General features: G+C 56.5%; 1 protein-coding gene across 1 annotated transcript; it reads right to left on the reverse strand.

Moving 5' to 3' along the window:
• Positions 1 to 9,464: 9,464 nt before the first annotated feature.
• Positions 9,465 to 18,013, reverse strand: IRAK1 (interleukin 1 receptor associated kinase 1). Its single transcript, XM_027097960.1, is given in 15 exon segments — positions 9,465 to 10,989; positions 11,378 to 11,496; positions 11,498 to 11,522; positions 12,018 to 12,453; positions 12,969 to 13,205; positions 14,349 to 14,414; positions 14,735 to 14,942; positions 15,421 to 15,539; positions 16,217 to 16,331; positions 16,536 to 16,600; positions 16,751 to 16,936; positions 17,088 to 17,191; positions 17,311 to 17,442; positions 17,575 to 17,742; positions 17,826 to 18,013. Coding segments are annotated over 15 exon segments (2,178 nt in total). The 5' UTR covers positions 17,962 to 18,013; the 3' UTR covers positions 9,465 to 10,927.
• Between the last annotated feature and the right edge of the window lie 2,553 nt (positions 18,014 to 20,566).

Raw genomic sequence — 20,566 nt, forward strand, 5'->3', positions numbered from 1 at the left:
ATGAGGATAGAATACTTGTAACACGTATGATCTCGATTATGGAAAGAACTCTCCGTACCAATAAGAAAAAGACCCACAGCCCAGTGGAATCTAACCACGAATATGACTAGATAGCTCACGTGAAAAGAAATTCCAAAGGCCAATGCAGGCAAACCAGTGAAGAACGTCCAACCTCACTCATACTGAAACGAAAATAAAAAGCAAGATATGCCTTCTCACCGATTAGATTTGCAAAGGTGGGGAGTTCCCTGGGGGTCCAGTGGGTAAGACTCCACACTCCCGGTGCAGGGGGCCCAGGTTCGATCCCTGGTTGGGGAACTAGATCCCACACACATGCCGCAACTAAGAAGCCCACATACTGCAACTAAGGGTCCGCATACAGCAACGAAGATCCCGCACGCGGCAGGGAAGATCCCACGTGCCGCAACTAAGACCCGGCACTGGCTAAATAAATAAATAAACATTAAAAAACCCAAAAAGCTTGCAAAGGTGAAACCTTTGCCAATACCTGGTGCTTTGGAGGCCAGGTGGGCTACACGTACCAAAATGACCTAGCGATCCAGCTCCTGAGGGCCTCGCCTAAGTGTGTAAAAATACACCTGCACAAACAGAAGAAAGAACTAGAAACAACCCGACTCTCCGCAGAGGACCACTTACGCCACTTGGTAGTATATCCAGACAGCGTGCGCACCAGGGCACAGCCTTTGGGGGCCCGGCTGGGTGCAGGGGGGCGAGCGTGGTCTGGGTCTCAGGATGTGGACCACTGAGGCTTGCGCGGCTGCCCTCTGCTCTCGGGGAGGAGATGCAGGCGGGGAAAGTGAGAAGGGGTTTGTCTTCCTTTGTACACTACACTCATGTACCGTTTGGGATTCCTCATAAAAAGCAGGTATTTTTAAAAGGCAGTGTTCTGGCTAGGAAAACATGACCGCATGGTGGCCAGGAATGGGACTCCTGATCCCAGGCTGGCTTTGCTCCCAGCCTGCTCACTGGTTGCCTTAGAAACCGGCTAAGAGAGGGGGAGCCAGTTATCTTGGGGAGCCATTAAGGCAGTGACTCAGCAGAAAACCCAACCCAGGAGGGAGGTCTCCATTCACTGTTTGTGCCTGCTGACTTTCTCTTCTAGAAAAACAACAGCGAGGGAGTATTTCTGATGTCACATTTGCAACCTGGTGAGATGATAAAAAATGAAGGTGATAGGACAAGTCGACCGTCTCTTCTAATCTGTCACTAGCTGAGCGGTGTCTCTCTGCTCTCCTGTCCCTAGGAGACCACGGGTCCCCTGCCCTCTGCCAGCTTGGACCCTCCCGCTGACGGTGCAAAGAAAGCTTCCTTTCGCAAGTGTTTACTCCAGGTTGCCACAGCAACTGATGGCCCGTAGAGCACAAGCAAACCAAAAAAACCACCCAGCATTAGCGGTGGAACTTAGTACAGTTCGTACCTTCAACAGAGAGAAAAGTGAAGGGCCATAGGTTTGCTTGGACTTTGCTCTGGCTTGCCTGGGCACAGACCTGTCTTGACTGACAGCACAGTTTAACCTCTGAGTTTTGTGAAGAGACCCGACTGGTAGGAGAGAAGGCTGGAGGGCCAGGCAGGGGCAGGGTCCCCGCAGCAGGGGACAGCTGCAGCCAGCCGTGACAGAGCTGACGGCGGTTTGGCCAAGGCGGGGCTATGGAGATGGAACGAGGCAGAAGGGAGAAATCTACAGTGTGCAAGGAGATAAGACGTGCTGGCGACTTCTTCTGATTCTGGCCACGACTGATAGAGTATATCAGACTAACTGTCACTGCAAACAGCTAGAGAAGCTGGACGAAACGTATATTTTTAAAGAACCATTTGAAGGCACCAGAGAACAAGCAGGCAGCAGAGGCCTGACCTGAGGGGCTACCATCTTTGAGATGAGGGTGCACTGGCTGGTTCTCAAGCGGCAGAGGAAAGAGGACAGAAGCAATGTATTTGAAGAGATGGTGGCCGGGGATTTTCCAAAAGTGACAGAAAGACACCAAACCCCAGGTTCAAGGAGGTTACAAACATTAAGCAACACAGACACCAAGAAAATCACAGCTAGGCACGAAGCACGTCACAAAGTCAGACCGTTGAACATCCAAGACAGAGAAGAAACAACACATGGACTGCGGAGGCACTGTAATAAGACTGATGATGGCTTTTCAACGGAAATAATGAAAGGTGATGGGATAATATAGTTAAAAGTGCTGAAAGAGAAAAACTGCCAACCTGGAGTTCTATACCGAGCAAAATAGCCTTTAAAGGTGAAGGCAAAATAAATACATTTCGGGCAAACGTTGGGGCAACTCAACGCCAGCCTACCTGTCCTGTAAGAAATATTGCAGGTAGTTCTTCAGGCTGAAGGAAAACGATCCTGCCCGTGAAAGGACGTTAAACGTCATTAGTCACTAAGGAAGTAGAAACCCAAGCTTCAATACACTTCACACCTACTAGGGCGGCTATCACTGAAAGGACAGACGATCACGTGGCGCTGCTGACGACGTGGACCACAGGTTGCCGGTGTGGCTGTAAACTGGTGCAGCAAAATGTTACACATACGTTACCATATCGCCTAGCAACTCCACTCCCAGAGAAATGAAACACAGCCACAGGAAAACTTATACACAGACGTTCATAGCAGCACTCTTCATAGCAGCCCCAAAGTGGGAACAACCCACATTTCCATCTATGGAAGAATGGATAAACAAAGTGTGGTCTCGGGACTTCGCTGGTGGCGCAGTGGTTAAGAATCCGCCTGCCAGTGCCGGGGACACGGGTTCGAGCCCTGGTCCGGGAAGATCCCACAGGCCGCGGAGCCACTAAGCCCGCGCGCCACAACTACTGAGCCTGCGCTCTAGAGCCCGCGAGCCACAACTACTGAAGCCCGTGCGCCTAGAGCCCGTGCTCTGCAACAAGAGAAGCCACCACAACGAGAAGCCCGCGCACCGCAGTGAAGAGTAGCCCCCGCTCGCTGTAACTAGAGAAAGCCCGCGCGCTGCAACAATGACCCAATGCGGCCAAAAATAAATAAAAGAAATACATTTATAAAAAAATTTTAAAAATGAAGTGTTATTCCAAAAGTACTGACGTCTAGGCCATGGGATCCATAGAGGGGTTTTGGTGGTTTGCAGTAGTCGAGGTCAGAAAACATCTGAGGATGGGTCATGCTCGTTAATGCCTCCTATGGTGATGTTATCCTCCGGTTATTTTCTTGACCTTATTTTCGGTCAAGAAATGAAATCATCTGAGAAAGAAAGCAAGGGAGGGAAGGAGGGATCCAGGGTGGAAGACCAGAGCTGCGGGAAGGCATGCAGAGCGTTAGAAGGGGACTCTACGAGGTAAACACAGCATAAGTCAAACCACGCCGATGTGAAGACAGCAGCACCAAGGCAAGGGGGACCCAAGAAGGATGACACAAGTGACACTGAAAGAAGGTGAGAAAGGAAAAAGGAAGGAACAAAGAGCAGATGGGACAACACGGCCATCTCAGGAGGGAGAATGGGGCGTCACTGGTTAGTGGGCACAGGGTTTATGTTGGAGATGATGAAAAAGTTTGGGGGTTTCGCTAGTGGTGATGGTTACGCAACACTGTGAATGTATCCAGCGCAACTGAATCGGATCCAAATGGTTCACACGATAAATACTATGTCATGTGTATTTTACCACAACAAATACACACACAACCATATGGACAATTACATCAAAATGCCAATGACTAAACAATGATTGCCAGGCTGGATTAAATGGAAAACCACCCCCCCCCCGACAATATGTTGCTTAAAAGAGTCACGTTGTATTTTGAAAAAACAGCTATACTGAGGTAAAATTGACATAAAATCAACGGCACGTAGTTTAAAGCCTAGTCCTGGAAAGTTCTATCTGTGAAACCGTCACCACAATTGAGAATGGCCATATCCATGACCTCCGAAAGTTTCCTCTCGCTCCTGGTGACCCTTCCCTGCCGCCCAGCCCTAGGCAGCCACCTATCAGCCTCTGTCAGGAGACAGAAGTTTGCATTTCCTAGAATTGTATATAAATGGATTCATCCAGTGTGTATGATCCTTTCACTCTGTAGTTATTCTGAGTCCAATAGTTTGTTCCTTTTTATTGCTAAGTTTTCTGCTGTTGTGTGAACACACAATTTGTTTATCCCGTCACCTGATGGCCGTTTGGATTGTTTCCACTGTCTGGCTGTTGTGACTAGAGCAGCTGTGAGCATTCGTGAACAAGTTTTTGTGTGGACATAGATCGATGTCTCTCAGATCGATGTTGGCGGGGGAAGAGCTGTATCATGGTATACGTGGATGATGACGTTTTAAGACACTGCCACACCATTTTCCAAAGTGGCTGACCCATTTTACATTCCCACCAGCAGTGGAGGAGCGTTCCAACTGCTCTACAATTTATATGGAAGTGCAAAGGGCCCAGAAAAACTACGACAGTCTGGAAGAACAAACCCGAGGGCTCACCACTCATAGCAACTGACACTTCCTCTAAGGCTGCAGCGATGAAGCCGGGGTGGTGCTGGCAGAGGGACACCAGAGAGCCTGGTGTCATGGAACAGAGGCCACATCTGGCTAGCAGACTGACGACAAAGTCCCCACTTTGATTCGGTGGGGAAGGATGGTCTTTTTACTAACTGGTGTGGGACAGACTGGATGTCCATGTGGGAAAAAAGGACAGCCTGAGGCAGAAACAAAAATCAATTTGAGATACAGCAGGGACCTAAACAGGAGACGTAAAGCAATGCAGTGTCTAGAAGTCTAAGGAGAATATCCCCACGACCCTGAACAGAGCGCAGAAAGCAGTAACCCAAGCAGAAAAGATCAACATGTTGAACTTCACTAAAATTAAGAACTGTTAATCAAAGACGTCATTAAGAGAGTGAACAGGTAAACTCCAGAGTGGCAGAAGATACTATGGGACATATACCATCCAAGACCAGTCCTCTGAATGGACACAGGGCCTCGCCACACAATGTGCCTTTCCCAGGAGAGGACCTCCAGATGGCCAATAAGCCAACGAACTCACGTTCATCATTAGTCATCGGGGAAATGCGAACTCGAACCACGAGTCTGACCCCTGTCAGAATGATTACAGTGAAAACGTGCTGAGAACACCAAGTGCTGGGGAAGGGGGTAAACTGGCACAGCCACTCGGGAAAACGTCTGTTAGAAACCTGCTAAAACCGACCGCGCGCATCCCGCGTGACCCAGAAGTCCTGCCCCGAGTACGATGCTTGGGCTACTCTGCTCCCGCGTCACTCTGGCTGAACCAAAACGTTTCCCAGAGTCCCGCTCGCCGTGTGGTCCCAGGTCAGCGTTGGCCACAGGAGAAATCTGCATGGGATCTGGCAGCTGTGCGCGTGACTTTGTGCTGTGGGGTGCCCGCTTGTCTGTAGGCCACCTGCATCGCCAGCACTTGGATACAGCGAGAAAGACGCAGGCTCCATTTGGGCTTGCTCTCCCACGAACGGCTGTCTCTCCCTTCCAGAGGCCAGGGCTGCTGACCTGAGGCCCAACACCAGAGGCAGAAGCCACAGCCTCATGGAGATTTGCAGGGTCTAACCGTATCTGTAACAATTCTTCTCTTACCAATAGTCGCTCTGCCTCTCGGCCTAAACCCTAACGGATGTAACATCCAACAGGAAGGGGGGCATCCGTAAACAAGACATGCATGAAAATGTCCAGGGAAGCTTTATTTATACCAGCACCAAACTGAAAACAACCCAGACGTCCGTGAAGGGGAGAAGAAGGGACGAAACGCGGTCTGTTTCTACAACAGAACACCCCTCGGGCGTGAAAGCCCGTCAGCTACTGCTGCTCGCAATAGCACGGCTGCATCTCAAAACTACGGGCCGAGTGAAAGGAGCTGGGCACGAAAGGGCCCGTGCTACACGGTTCCACTTATGCGAGGTTCAAGAACACAACAGACTCGTCTACGTGTCTGAAGCCAGCCTAGCGCTCCTCTCGCATGAGGGACCTTTGCAGGGTGACGGAAATGCCCTTGGGCTGCTTTTCAACCCGTCCATGAAGCTTGACGCTCCTCCCATCAAAAGGTGGACTGTAATTCCTTTCCCCTCAAGGGTGCAGCAGAATGCAGACCATGAAAGGTGACACAGCCCCGCACTGGAAAGAGGCCACACGGCCACAAGGAAGAGGTATGTGTAGGTGTCCTAGTCCCAGCAGGGCCCCTGGCTAACCACCAGACACGCGCGGGAGCCTCCGGACGGTCCCAGCAACCAGCCTTCTGGTCACTCCAGCTGACACTGAGTTGTCCCATCGGAGCCCCGCCCAGGTTGCAAGTTCACAGGCAAAGTTACTGTCATCGTTTCAGCCCCTCAACTTCGAGGTGGTTTGGAACAACAGATAACTGGTACCGACTTGGATCTCAGCAGTGGCTGGCACCTGGCTGTTTACAGCTATACAAAGTCACTGAGCTGATGAAGGTAGATCCAGGAGGGAGGAGGAAATGGATCGTGCAGGAGAAAGATGGGGTGATCTCAGGATTGAAGAATTCCGCAGAAAAGAGGGGAAAGTTCTGATTCTGGCCAGAATAGCCCTCTCGGTGTGAACAACTAGGAAACCAGTCAAAGTATCTGAAACAACTATTTTCAGATAGTGGCCAACGGGCAGCGCACGACTGTGATCAGAAGGAAGACAAATGTGGAGATGGCTCCGAGCAGCCTGCATCTCTGCCTGGAGGTACTTTCCAGAATATGGTGCAGGAAGAGGGGGCTCCTGAGCAGAACCAGTGGCCTCAGTTATCAGAGCTAACAAGCCAACCGCAGAGAAAAAATAGAACGCCAGAAATATTTGATTAATCCAAAGAAACCAGGGATAGAGGAGAAAAGGAACAAAGAACAGATGGGACAAATAGAAAATAAATAGCGAGATGATAGACTTAAACCTAACCATCACACGTAAATGGATTAAACAGACCAATTAAAAGGCAGAGCTTATGAGAGTGGTTAAAAAAGTAAGACTGAGGGACTTCCCTGGTGGCGCAGTGGTTAAGAATCTGCTTGCCTATGCAGGGGACACGGGTTCAAGCCCTGGTGCGGGAAGATCTCACATGCTGTGGAGCAACTAAGCCCGTGTGCCACAACTACGGAGCCTGTGCTCTGGAGCCCACGAGCCACAACTACTGAGCCCGCGTGCTACAACTACTGAAGCCCGTGCGCCTAGAGTCGGTGCTCTGCAACAAGAGAAGCCACCGCAAGGAGAAGCCCACGCACCGCAAAGAAGAGTAGCCCCCGCTCGCCACAACTAGAGAAAGCCTGCAGCAACGAAGACCCAACACAACCCAAAACAAACAAATAAATAAAATTGATTCTAAAAAAAAAAAAAAAGTAAGACTGAAAAAGAAGCAAACAGACAAAAAACAAAACAAAACAAAAAGTAACACCAAACCATATGCATCTATAACTGCACTTTAAATACAAAGACACAGGTAGGTTAAAAGAACAGAACCGAAAAAGTTATACCACGGAACAAATTAGGCATAAGGAAGTTGGGAGTAGCCACTCACATTCATACCAGATAAAGCAGGCGTCCAAAGAAAGAACATTATCAGAGATAAACAGGGGCATTAAATGATAATAAAAGGGCCAATTTATCAAGAACACAACAATCCTAAATGTGTATGCACCCAATGATAGCTTCAAAGTACATGCAGCAAAATCCGACAGAACTGAAAGGAGAAAGGCAAACTCACAATTACAGCTGGAGACCGCAGTCCTTTTCCCTCAGTCCGCCAGACACTTGAGCACTATCAACCGCCTTGACCTAACTGACATTTACAGAACACTCCACCCAACTGCGGAATATATACTCTTTTCAAATACACATGGAACATTCACCAAGCTAAACCATAGGTTAAGCCATAAAACGAGTCTCGATAATCGTAAAAGAAATGCAGCTATACGGAGTAAATTTTCTGACCACAACAGAATTAAAAACACATAACGAAAAGATATCTGCAAAATTCTCAAATATTTGGAAATTAAATACACTTCTAAGTAAGATATTGGTTAAATAAATAATCACAAGGAAAATTAGAAAACATTATGAACTGAATGATAATGAAAACAGAACTTATCCACATGAGCAGAATGCAGCTAAAGGTGTTCTCAAAGGGAATTTATAGCTTTAAATGCTTATGTTAGAAAAAGCAAGGTTTAAAATCAGTGATTTAAGGTTATGGTTTAAGAAGCTGAAAACAGATGAGCAAAGTAAGATTTATAAGAAAGGAAACGATAGAGTGGAAAATCAATAAAACAGAAAATGGAGAAAAACCAGTGAAACCAAACTTGCTTCTTTGAAATGATCAATACAATTGATAAGCCTCTATTCAAGCTGATCAAAAAGAAGGAAAGACAAAAATTACCAATATTGGGGATGAAAGAGGGGCTATTGCTATAGATCCTACAGACATACAAGGGTAAGGGGGGATTATTAAGTTTATACCAACTGAGATGAAATGGGCAAATTCCTTGAAAGACACAAGTTATGAAAACTGACCCACGAAGAAACAAAACCTGAAGGGCTTCATATCTAATTAAAGAAATTGAACTTATAATGAAAAACCTTCCCACAAAGAAAACTCCAGGTGCAGATGACTTCACTGGCGAATCCATCAAACATTTAAAGAAGTAACACTGGGGACTTCCCTGGTGGCGCGGTGGCTAAGACTGAACTCCTAATGCAGGGCGCCCGGATTCGATCTCTGGTCAGGGAACTAGATCCCACATGCATTCCACAACTAAGGAGCCTGCCTGCGGCAACTAAGACTTGGAGCAACCAAATAAATAAATATTGAAAAAAAAAAAAAGAAGTAACACGAAGGATACACAAGCCCTTTAAGAACACAGGAGGAGAAGGAGACACTTTCCAACTTATTTTATGAGGCCCTGACACCAAAACCAGATAAAGATATTACCAGACAACTACAGATCAATACCCCTCATGAACACAGATGCAAAAATTCTCAAGAGATATTAGCAAATGGAATTCAGCAATATATAAAAGGATAACACATCATGACCGAGTGCTGTTTTTATCTAAGGAATACAAAGTTGGTTTAATATTGGAAAATCAATTTATGGGGTTTACCACATTGACAAAGTACATCTATGACAATCCTATAGGTAGCATCATACTTAATGGTGAAAAGCCAACACTTTGCCCCCTAACATTGACAACAAGGCAAGGATGTCCACTTTCACCGCTCTATTCAACGTTTAACCAGAGGCCCTAGCAAGTGTTAACAAGGCAAGAAAAATAAATGAGGGAATTCCCTGGCAGCCCAGTGGTTAGGACTCCGCGCTTCCACTGCCATGGGCCCAGGTTCGATCCCTGGTCAGGGAACCACGATCCCGCAAGCTGCGCGGTGCAGCCACATTAATTAATTAACTAATTAGTTAGAAAAGAAAAAGAACTGAAAGGCACACAGACGGAAAGGAAGGGGTGAGACTGTCTTTATTTGCAGATGAAATGATTGTGTGCATAATCTGTCCCAAGGTATCCACCAAAAAACTAGAGCTAAGGTGTGAGTGAGAGCCAAGGCCACAGAATGCAAAGCCAATATACAAAACTCAGTTGTGTTTCTATACACTGTCAATGATCAACTAGAAAACGAAATAAAAATACCATTTACAATAGCGTCAAAATCCATAAACCAGGGAAAACTTAACAACCTGTGAAAGTACTGCTGGGTAGTAGTGTTGTGGATCTGCCGCCAGCATGGTGGCTTGATGGGAATGGAAACAAGAACCTCCAGAGGACCTGCGGGTGGGAGGCTAGGGTCTGGGTTTGGACAGTCAAGAACACCGAGATGAGAAGCACTGGAAAAGCTCAAGGCTTTCAGTGCCACAAAGCCTACAAGTACAGCCAGCGATCAAAGTGTACGTATTTATTACTCCAGGACGACTTGGACTTCACCAGTGCCTAGCTTCGCGGGGCATGTAGTGTGACTCGTGATCGCAGACACAAAATCATCCGAAGCCTGTGCTACAGCCCTGGGCTACTCTCAGAGACACTCAGTTACACCAACGCCGACTTGCTTCCACAAACGTGAGTCCCATTTTCATTTTCCTTCCTCTCTGTCTTGCTGCCAACTTCCTGCTGTCTTGGGGCTTCTCACTGTCTGGGTAACACAAGGTTTGGGCCTAGCCAAACCTGGGGTAGTGGCCCCTCTGTCACGAGCAGTGCCCGGGCCTGAGGCTGAGCCTGTGGCCTCTGGAGCCCGACCTGGCTCGGTGGCCTGTTAGGCTGGCTCCCGGCTCCCTGGGGAAGCCTGCGGACGCTGGCCTGCCGGGAGGCGCTGCTGCACTCGCTGGGGCCTCTCAGAACTCCCGCTTCTAGCTAGTGGACTGAACCACGGGACGGCCACAGCTCACTTTCCCCTTCCCAATTACAAGCAGCTGGGAGGGCCCCTGGCCTCATCGGTTCCCGTCATCAGAGTGGCTGCTTTTCCCCAGGGCTTCAGCAAGGTCGGAAAAGAAGGGCTAAGGGCTGCTGCTGTAGGCCTGGGCTGCAGAAGCCCCGCCCAGCTCTCAGGGGAGCTGGCGCCCCGCTAGTCCCACTGGACCACTCACCTCTCCTCCTTGGCCTGTGTGGCCAGCAGCCTTCAGACCTGCCCTCCTCCCCGCCACCGGCCCCTCCAACGACATCGGCTTTCCTCTCCCGCGAATGCTGGCCTCAAGGCAGGCTGTTGAGATGTCCTGCCCTACTGACAGCCAGCCGCAGCCGGCCTGGGGGGCCCTGAGCCCTGCCTGTGCCCACGCCCCAAGAGCAGCAGGGCCACCACCTGCCCTCCTCCGTGAGGACGGAGCCCCCAAGGCTGCCGAGGGTTCGCGAGCTGTGAGAACTTCCAACCGTGAGAACTTTGACTTCTGGGTTTAGGGATCTGACCAGGCGGCAGTTCAGCTCTGAAACTCATCACTCTCTTCGGGCCCCTGCCTGTTCCCGTGCTCCAGGCCCAAGTCTGCAGAAGGGGGAAGAAATGCCAGTCGGTTAGCAAACAGGGGGAGGTACTCGAGGGCTGGGCTGCGCTTCCCCCTTGCTCCCGGGGCGCTCTCTGGAATGGAACGTAGCTGTGGGGGCTGCCTGTGTTCTGGGAGCACGGGGGCTGCTGCCACCCCCAGGCTAAGGGAAGGTGCGTGTCGTCAGGAGGAGGAGAGCGAGCCGGGACAGGGCTGTACCCAGAATACACGATGTCCCAAAGGAGGCGTGGGGGCCGGCTGGGCTCCCGGCCGCCGTTCGAGGGGGTGACGGGCTCGGGGAGCGGGGGCCCTATCTGGGCCCCAGCAGAACGAAGGCTCCGAGTGGCCCAGAGGCCAGCCGCCCGGCCGCAGAGCACAGTCCTGGGGTACCTGGGAGGGAGCTAGATGACAGCAGCTGCAGGCTGTCTAGGACCCCATCCTCGTACAAGGCCAGCTTCTGCAGCATCTTCTGTCGCGCCGGGTTGATGACAATCTGGGGGGGGTAGTGGCGACGTGGAGCCGCCCAGGAGCGGTCCTGGGGTGGAGAGAGGGCCCACTGAGCCACAGGGGCCGATGGCCCTGGAACGCCCTGCTGACACTTCTGGCCCCATGAGCCTTCCCGGTCCCCAGCCCAGCTCCCTGCCCTTCGGAAGGACAGAGGCCCTCAGCGCTCTGAGAGCGGGGCCTGGAAGGGGCCGTGCTAGGGCCCTGGCTAGCTGCTGGGCCTGGAGCCCGGTCCTGGACTGGGCCTTCCTTGCCCCCAGCTTTTGGGGAGCAAGGTCCTGGCCTCTCCTCAGCCAGCTGAGGCCGCGGTCTGGGGAGATGAGACGGCACGGGACCGTCCTCTGTGGGCCTTTCCAAGGCCGGGTGGGGGGCCTCCCCGAGACAGTGGCCTGGAACTTGCTAAGGACACAGGGAGCTTAACGGTAGGCCCCAGTTCTCTCCTCCCAGAAGGCCGGGGGTGGGGAAGATGGGGACTGCCACCAAAGGAGGCCGCTGGTCCCTCTTCTGGGCACGTGTCCCCAGGTACCTTCCACAGCTGTGGGCTGGAGCCCCGGGCTGCTCCCCCAGCTCGACTGTCTGGTGGCATCCCCTTGAGTACAGCCAGCCTGTCCGAGGGGTGCTGGCGCCCACACGGCGGCCCCTGGGCCAGGGCTGCCTGGCCGGGCTGGGTCCGGGGGGCAGCTCGGGGTCAGGTGCCAGGAATGCAGGGCAGCAGATAGGCCGGACATGCTCTCGTCGCTCTCCACGGGCTGGTTGGCGCCTTTCTGCAGCCGCTCTGGAGCCTGGGCCAGGGCTCCCGAGGGCGCCGCCAGGGGCTGCCATGGGCTGGCACCGCTCAGGGTACTGCCAGTGGTGGACACGTAGGAGTTCTCCTGAGGGGAAGGGGGGCTGCGGCTGGTGGCCTCTGGCTCCAGAGACGGCCCTGCCACTGCCGCCTGCAGCGTCTCCAGCTTCTGGTACGCCTGCGAGGAGGGAGAGGGGCTCTCAGGGCGAGTGGTCCTCACAGAAGGTGGTCAAACTGCACAGCGGCTCCGGGTCAGGGATGAAGAAGAGAGTTGTAGCCAGCAAAGCTAAGGACTTAGAATGGCTTCTCTCTGTCTTCTAGGAAGCGAACCTCGCTGCCCTGGTGCCCTCGAATGGGGCTTCTTCCTCTTCTCAGAGACAGAGAGGTGGGTGATGGGGAGGGGACTCAAAAAGTTAGGTGCAGTGGCACAGCACAGCCAGAAGGGGGCGCAGTAAAAAGCCTCTCGCCTCCCTCTGTGTACCAGGCGGGGTTCAGTGGAGCTCCGGCCACTCCTAGCAGAAGCACAGGCAGGCAAGGCACATTTGGAGACTTCCTCCAGAAAGAGGTCTGCGAGGGGCTGTGTCTGGCTCCCTACACGGCAGTGCCAGGAATGTGGCATTTCCAGCAGGCCACGGTCTCCCACGGGTGGCTGGCATCTCAGCTGCTTCCCTTCCCCCTGCCTCACAGGCCTACCTGGGTCATGGCGGGTCTCCTCTTGGCCCGGCGGTGCAGGCAGCAGCAAGCCAGCTGGCCCAGGGCCAGGCCCAGCTCTGGTGGGCACGGCCCAGGCCTGGGGTCCAGGTGCTTCTTGTAGATCTGGGTGGCGATCGGGGCGGCCCAGGCATCTGCAGCCAGACCTGCTTGGAGTGTGGTCTGGGTGCTTTTCAGAGCCAAACCAGCCTCCTCGGCTTCCTCTTCAACCAGGTCTTTCTGCGGGACACGTAACGTGAGTGTGGTCACCGGGGGCCGTGCCTTCTGCTGCGACCCCCAGACCCTCGTCGCTGGTGGCCCAGGCCCCAGGGATCCAGCTACACACACAGCACCCGGGCCCGCTTTCACAGAGCTGACTTCCTGGGAGGGGAGAGACGCCGACATGCCTCTTAACCAATGGAAACTGCGGTAGGGAGGCCCACGGGGCTTTCAACTGGGGCCCAAGCAAGTGACACTTCAGCGGGGATCTAAAGGGATGAACTAGCCGGGGAGGGCGGAGCCGAGAGGGGTGGGAACAGGACCAGAGGCCACCTTGAGTTCTGAGAGGGGAGGGACTGGCAGGAAAGACTGGGGTTGGGTGGGGGGTTGGCCTTTCAGGCAGAGGGAAAGGCTCTTACAAAGGCCCTGGGGCAGGCATCGGGGAGTCGGCCCGAGTCTGGGGGGCAGGTGAGGGGGCTTCCACAGCCTCCTCACGGTTACGGAAACTCGCTCTGGCTGTGGCACAGAGAACCAGCGGTCAGGCCCGAGGGGTGTGGTGCGCTGCTCCGGGCGGGCGGGCGGAGCGGCCCACATGGAGGAGGTCTCCTGTTTGGCTGCCCGGCTCTGGCACAGACCCACCAAGACCCGGCAACGGACAGAAATAGCCCCAAGCCCGGGGCGGAAGGCCAGGAAACACAGCAGCTTGTAAAGCGTGAAGCACACGCGCCAACCGAGCAGACGGGCCTGGCGAGGAGCTGGGCTCCTGGCTCCAGGTCAGGCCCCGGGCAGCTTGGACCCGCTCCACAGCACCCGGGAGGGCTTCTCAGAGGCGGCCGCATTCTCTGCCACAGCCTCTCCCGTCCCCACGCGCCCACCCGGTTCTGTTTTCCACTGTGGCTGGCACCCTCCTCGCCCGCCCCCAGCCCAGGCGGGGTCTGGAAGGGCCCACGGCATCCAAGAGGACAGACAGGTTTCTCCTCGGCAAGGTAAATGAAGCCGTCTGGGGCCCTGCCTATTTTCAACGATGAGTCAGCAGCGGCAGAGGCTGGCTCCCGTGGGGCACTGCGTTCCAGATCATTCCGCCCTCCAGGTCTACGCCTGTCTGTCGCCCAGAGCAGCACCTCCCGGCCCACCTTCCTCCCTGCCCTGCCTCAGGAGGCTCACCAGATACTTGGTCTGGGCACCGCGCATCCTCACAGCCCGCTGGCCGGTCAGGGTCTCCAGCACCACCTGGAGAGAGGACAGGCTGGAGGGCGAGGCAGGCAGGTCCACTGCGGGGGGGAGGGGTGCACAGTGGATGGGGACGCCCAACTGGGCGTGGACCGGGGCTGACAGGGGCACATCCCTCAGACAGGCACACGAGGACCGACTCTCAGCAAGGACAGAGCCGCAGCCGTGGGACTAAAGCTCTGGCGGTTTGGAGGGCCCACTTGAAACAAAAGAATTCAAAACTACAAACGTGAAACGAGGTGCGGGACCGAGGAAGTGGCCTGCGCCGGGGAGGGCAGGGCCCTGGAGCTGAAGCTTCATCACAGGGCCCAGTGGCTCACCACGCCGAAACTGAAGGTGTCGGTCTCCACAGCCAGCCTCCCCGTCTTGATGTACTCCTCGGGCAGGTACGCCAGGGTGCCACGCACAGTCCGAGTCTGGGCCACAGTGCTGCTCCGGCTGGGGTTGGCGCCTGCAAACCGGCTGAGACGGGCCAGGCCAAAGTCTCCCAGTTTGGGCATCAGTCTCTCATCCAGAAGGACGTTGGAACTTGGGGAGGGAAGAGAGTGGTGTGGGCCCAGCCTTGGCCCTGGCCCACTCCGTGGCCCCCCCCCCCCCACCTGCCTGGTCCTGACAAAATCAGACTGCAGACAGTGGCCGGTGCGCCTGAGCGTTCCAGCCACCTGGGGCTCCGAGCACGTGGCCCCCAGAGCACCCTCACACGGTTCAGCCCCCGTTCATCGGTGGGGCCCGTCGTTGGCCTCTGCTTCCACACCTGTCCCACACCGGGTACTCAGTGACCCAGAGCCCCCAGCCCTGACATCCCCGACCTGAGTCTCGAGCGGGAGAGGGTAGGCCCACTCTCATGGGGGGCGCTCAGGGCAAGGCTTCTTGGGCCCAGTGGGCCGTGGCGAGCAGGCACCACGGCTCCCTGCCGGCGGAAGGTTTGGGAGCGTGACCCCTTGCCGTAGACTATGTTCCTGCCACTCTGAGAGGCCCCGGGGGCCTGGCTGTGTCCCCTCCTCACCTCTTGACATCTCCGTGGATGAGGCTGGGGCTGTCTTGATGTAAAAACTGAATTGCCCGGGCCGTGCCCAGAAGGATGTCCAGTCGCTGAGGCCAGGAGAGAGGAGGCCAGGTCTGGGTCTGGAAGGGCAGAAGGAGCAAAGGGGCAGAGGGGAGGCTGCGGGCCACTGTTCTTTGACCCCCATCCTTCCCTCCACCTGTCACCAAGGGGTCTGGACGAGCAGTTGACTCTCTGGGCCTCAGTTTCCCTTCTGGAAAACGAGGAGCAAAGTCTCCATGAGCTACTTCAGAAGAGGGTGGCGACTAAGCTCCTGCGGTGCTCTCTCTGCACAGCGCACGGGGCTGGGATCATGCCCTGGGGACCCCCCACAGGCTCTGGCAGTCCTGGCTCTGGGGTGATCAGGATGTCGTCGGAGGCTCTTTCCCCGCCTCCCCGCACACAGCACGCTTATCCTGAGCCCTTCAGCGTGAGGTTAGAGGTGCTCCTGCCCTGTGTTCGGTTAGCCCTTGCGTCTTGTGGGTGCCTCCCTAGATGGGGCCCCGGTGCTGTCTATCGCCTCCTTCCCTCAGGGCAATGCTGACGCGACCCTTCCGCTACCCTGCTTGCAAAGGGGAGAAGCCCAAGTCAAGCTACTCCGAGTCCAGAACCCCCTTTCAGAGGCACCACGAGCCAGGCTTCTGGGCATGCGGGAGCAGCAGGGAGGGGCCCCGCTTGCAGAGGCCGAGAGCCCAGGCCCCGTGTCCCGCTCTGCCCGGGTGCCAAGTGTGATGCAACGTGCCAGCCTAGGTACGGCTACCTGGACATGGAGGCGGTCTTCCAGGGAGCCGTTGGGCAGGAAGCCATAGACAAGGCAGTAGAAGCCACTCTGAGCACAGTAGCCAGCAAAGTCCACGATGTTCGGGTGACGAAACCTGCTTGGAAAAGTGGGGTCTGAGCACTTTGGCCCCCAGCATCCACCACGCCTTCCATCTGACCATCGTGGGGACAGTCCCTGCCGTTTCCTCAGCTAGCCTGAGCCTGGCAGGCTTTGGGAGACCAAGGGAGCCAGGTGCGTGACACACGGTCCTGGCGGGCCTCTCCCGCTGCCCGCACCAGGAGGGACACCACAGGCTCACCGTGACAGCTGCTCCACTTCGGTCCGAAAGCTCTGCTTCACCGTGGTCCACTCCAGGTCTGCCTCCTGTTTTGGGCCCAGAACAAGCAAGGGGCGGGGGCCTTGGACTGGGAAATCAGAGGGCTGAAGGAGCCGTGTGGGGTAGTGGGGGGAGGACCAGAAAAGTGAGGGTCGGCTAACAGCCTTCCAGAGCCTTTGCCTGGACGCTACACACACCTCCTTTAGCCTCTTCACAGCATATACCGTGTTCCTCATCACAGCCCGGTACACACACCCAAAGCCGCCCTCCCCGATCTTCAGCTCCTCTGAGAAGTCGTGGGTGCCCTGGCAAATCTCATGGAGGGGCCAGCAGAAAGAGGAGTGGGCCCCCTGCAGGATGGACGCTGGGCTCTCTGGGCTCCGCTGTGGGAAGAAACCCCAGATCAGGCGAGGTCCCGCCTCCTCCCCTCTGCCTAGCCCACCCCTGCTGGTCTGGCTGGGGCTCCCCAGGGTACCAAAGGCTGCCTTCTCATTGCTTGTCTCAAACCTCTGGGTGGAGGCAGGACCCACCTACCTTGATACAGGAAGGGGCTGCCGATGGCAGTGGTGGCTGGAGGGCAGCAGGGCTTGGGACAGGGCCGAGCTCAGGGTCAGAATGAGTCTGGGAGCCTGGAAGAGCTTCATAAAGACACCAGTGAGAGGCAGACAGAGACCAGTGGCCGGATCTACAGCCGTCGCCAGTGTCAAGGGGCTCCTTTCCTCCGGTTCATCAGGCCAACCCCCGGGAGCAGCCTTACCTGGGGAGAGGAGGGTGGAGGCCGACGAGTGCAACTTCTGGGGGCTGGGGGCCGCGGCCTCAGAAGGTGCAGAGATGCTGTTAGGCCTCGGGGCGGTGGCGCTGGGGGGCAGAAGCGGGGCGGGAGGGTGCCCTGGGAAGCAGAGGAAGGAAAGGGCTGTTAGGCCCAGGCGAAGGGGGGGGGGGGGGAGCTCCAGGGGAGGCCCTGGGCGGCCCCTCTCCCGAGGTCCTGGGGGTCCCAGGGGCTCCGGGGCCGCGCGCTCACATGCCGTGATGATGTCCCGCGCGCGGAGCAGCTGCAGGTGCGTGAGGATGCGCACGAGGTCGGCCACGCGGGCGTTGCGGTTGATCCAGGGCCACAGGACGCTGGCCGTGCGCTGCCCGGAGCGCTCGCATAGCCGCAGCTCGGTCTGGTCGCGTACGATCAGGGCGGCTGCGGGGCGGGGGTGCGTCAGGCCGGGGCGTCCGGCCCCCGCGCGCCCCCCGCCCCGCCCCCGCCGGCCCGCCACCACCCACCGAACTGGCACCAGTCGGCGGGCTCCAGGGCGTCCATCACTTTGTAGAAGCGGCACATGACCCAGGGCGGCACCTCGTACAGGAAGTGCTGGGCGCCGGGGACCGCGGGGTCTCCCGGGCCCGGCCCCCCGGCCATGGCCGCCGCCGCCGCCGCCGCCGCCGCCGCCGCCGGGCCGGGGCCTCTCGGGGCCGCGGCGGGCGCGAGCCTCGGCCGGCCGAGTCCGCGGACACTGACTCACTTCCCCTTTAAGCCGGCCTCGTGCGTCGCCCGGCGGGGCGGAAGGGGCGGTGCCCGGGCCCTCCGCCAGGTCGCCCGCCGCCGCCGCCGTCACGAGCCCCGGCCACACGGGGGCGCCGCGCGCGGTCACTCCCAGCGGAGGCAGCGCCCCTGGGCCCGGCGAGGAGGGCGGGGCGGGGCGGGCTGCCGGGAGGAGGAGCCGTCTGAGCAGGGCCCCGAGGGCTGGAGGAGAGCGGTTCTCGGCCCGGGGACGACGGGCACAGCGCAGGCGTTCCAGAAAGGCTAGAAGCGGGCCTTGTGAGAGACGCTGGGAGGTCCTCTTCGGAAGTTTCGGTTTCATGCGGGAGGCTGTGGAGAGTGGTCAAGAGATCCAGGTGGGACAGGGTCAGATGGTGTCACACGAAGGCTCCCCGGCTGACTCCCCTCAGCTGGCCGTGAGGCTGGGTGCAGGAAGAACGGTCTGGAAGCTCAGAGCATCTCCACCCACCTCCTGGGCCCTGGATCCCATCTTTTCCGCTCCTTCAGGAACCTGCTCCAGCGATTGTTAGGTCTTTGCAGTACCTGCCATCTTTCCTTCTTCGCTGGCTCCTTCCCACTAGCACATAAAACGTGTTTACATGTCTTAGAAACAGGCTTTCAGCTCTGGCTGTCCCTCCTCTCCTGTCACACGTGAGGACGGCAGGCTCCGGCTGCTCCCACTCTCTTTTCTGAAGCAGGCACCAAGCTCCGTTCCCGGCCTGACGTCTCCCCACCTTCGTCCCACCAGGCTCTGCAGCCGCTGACGTCTCTGGACTCTCTGTTCCCTACCCTGCTGCTGCAGCCACCATTTTCCTGTCACCCCCCTGAACTTCTCTGGAGTCCGTCTCTTCCCCGCAGGCCCACTGCCCCCTACTACCTCCTGCCTAGATGAACCTAGATCAACTGGCTTCCCAGAGGCTTCCCTGCCTCATCTCTGCCTGAGGGGCCTTCCTTAGGGACAAATCACTCCACACCGACTTCCTGCTTAAGACCGTCCCTCGGTTCCCGAAGCCCTCCGATGGGATCCCGGCTTTTCCGCACGGCCTCCACCGTTGTCACGATGTGGCCCCTTCCTGCCCACCTCTGTCTGGCTCTTTGCACACATCAGCAGCCTTAAGCCATCCAGAACTCCTTGGGGTTCCAAGAATGCGCCGGGGCTCCCGCACCCACGAGTTTGCACCTATAGCTCCGTGGCCCTCACGCGAAGGTGGAGCTCAAGCAGCTCCTCAGGTAGGAGCTGGGTTGAGAGCCCCCGGGCCCCTCGGGCGGAGCTGCCCTCAGCCCCTGCTATGCCTGGTATCCCTGGTGCGTCCTTCTTCAGCCTCGGCACTCACCTGCCTCCCCCACCAGATGGGGGAAGACCCCCCCCCGCCAGAGCAGTAAGGGTGGCTTCCTCTTTTGTCTCTCCAACTGGATGCACGCTTGAAAGGCAGCAGGTCTTCCCTGGCCACCCCCCTTGCCCTCTGGATCCTGACCCCAGAGGGCTACTACCCCCCTCCCCGCCCCCAGGCTGTCCATCCACAGACTTATTTAAGGCTCTTTCCAGAAAACAGGTCCGCCCAAGATGGGCCTCCGTTGCAGCCTCTTCCTAGAAGCTGCAGCCAACGTCGGCCACTCCCAAAGAGGAGGCCAGCCACACCCTGAGCCCCAGTGGCTTCCCACGGGGACAGCCCTTACCGAGAGTACCAAGCCGAGGATGGGAAATTATTGGGCACGCACACACTGAGGGAACAGGCACTTGCTCGGTCCTACTTGCTCACTGCTGGACTGCAGCTCCTGGGACAGCCCTGGCACCCGAGGGATGCTCAGTACGCACACGGGGCGAATTTCAACCCTTCGTTTTAATGTTCCAGGCCAGGACTGTCTAGTGCTCCTCCTAGTAGGTGTGTCCACATGTGCCTGTGATTCTGGACTCTGAGCACCTGTCGTCCGCTCCAGGCCATCGACAGCCTGATGGAGGACGGCTGTGGGGATGCCGCCAGCTCCTGAGCGCCCACAGCCTCACGGGAGGCCAGGGAACACGGGCAGCCGGAGCCAGGTCAGCAGAGGCCAGGGGAGGGTCTCAGGCAGGAGGCGCCAGAGGAGTCGGAGCTGGGGGTGAGGGGATGGGGGGTTTCCAAAAGCACCTTGGCACATCCAGGACGAGGGGATGGCCCTGCCCTGGCCCTCGGGGAGCCCCGAGAGGGGCCGGTGCGGGGCGCAGGCTGCCTTTTCCTCCCGTGGCCGCCCCCGAAAGCGGCTGGCTTCTGCGTGTTCGGGGACAGCCAGAGTGGATCAGGAAATGCACCACCGTGCTGTCCTAGGAGCTGTCTGATAATGAAAGCCCAGACCTGGAGTCACTTTCACAGAGAGATTTATCGAGAATGCTAACAGCACAGGATACAGTACTTCCCAACAAAAGGTGCGAACGCGTCACTTAGAAAGGCATGCTGAGTATTCTTGGCTTTCACACGTATTAAAAAACTTACAAAAATAAAATAAAACT

The sequence above is a fragment of the Aethalodelphis obliquidens genome, unplaced genomic scaffold (genome assembly GCF_003676395.1).
Source record: "Aethalodelphis obliquidens isolate GAN/ISIS:26980383/991018 unplaced genomic scaffold, ASM367639v1 scaffold118, whole genome shotgun sequence".
Classification (NCBI taxonomy): domain Eukaryota; kingdom Metazoa; phylum Chordata; class Mammalia; order Artiodactyla; family Delphinidae; genus Aethalodelphis; species Aethalodelphis obliquidens.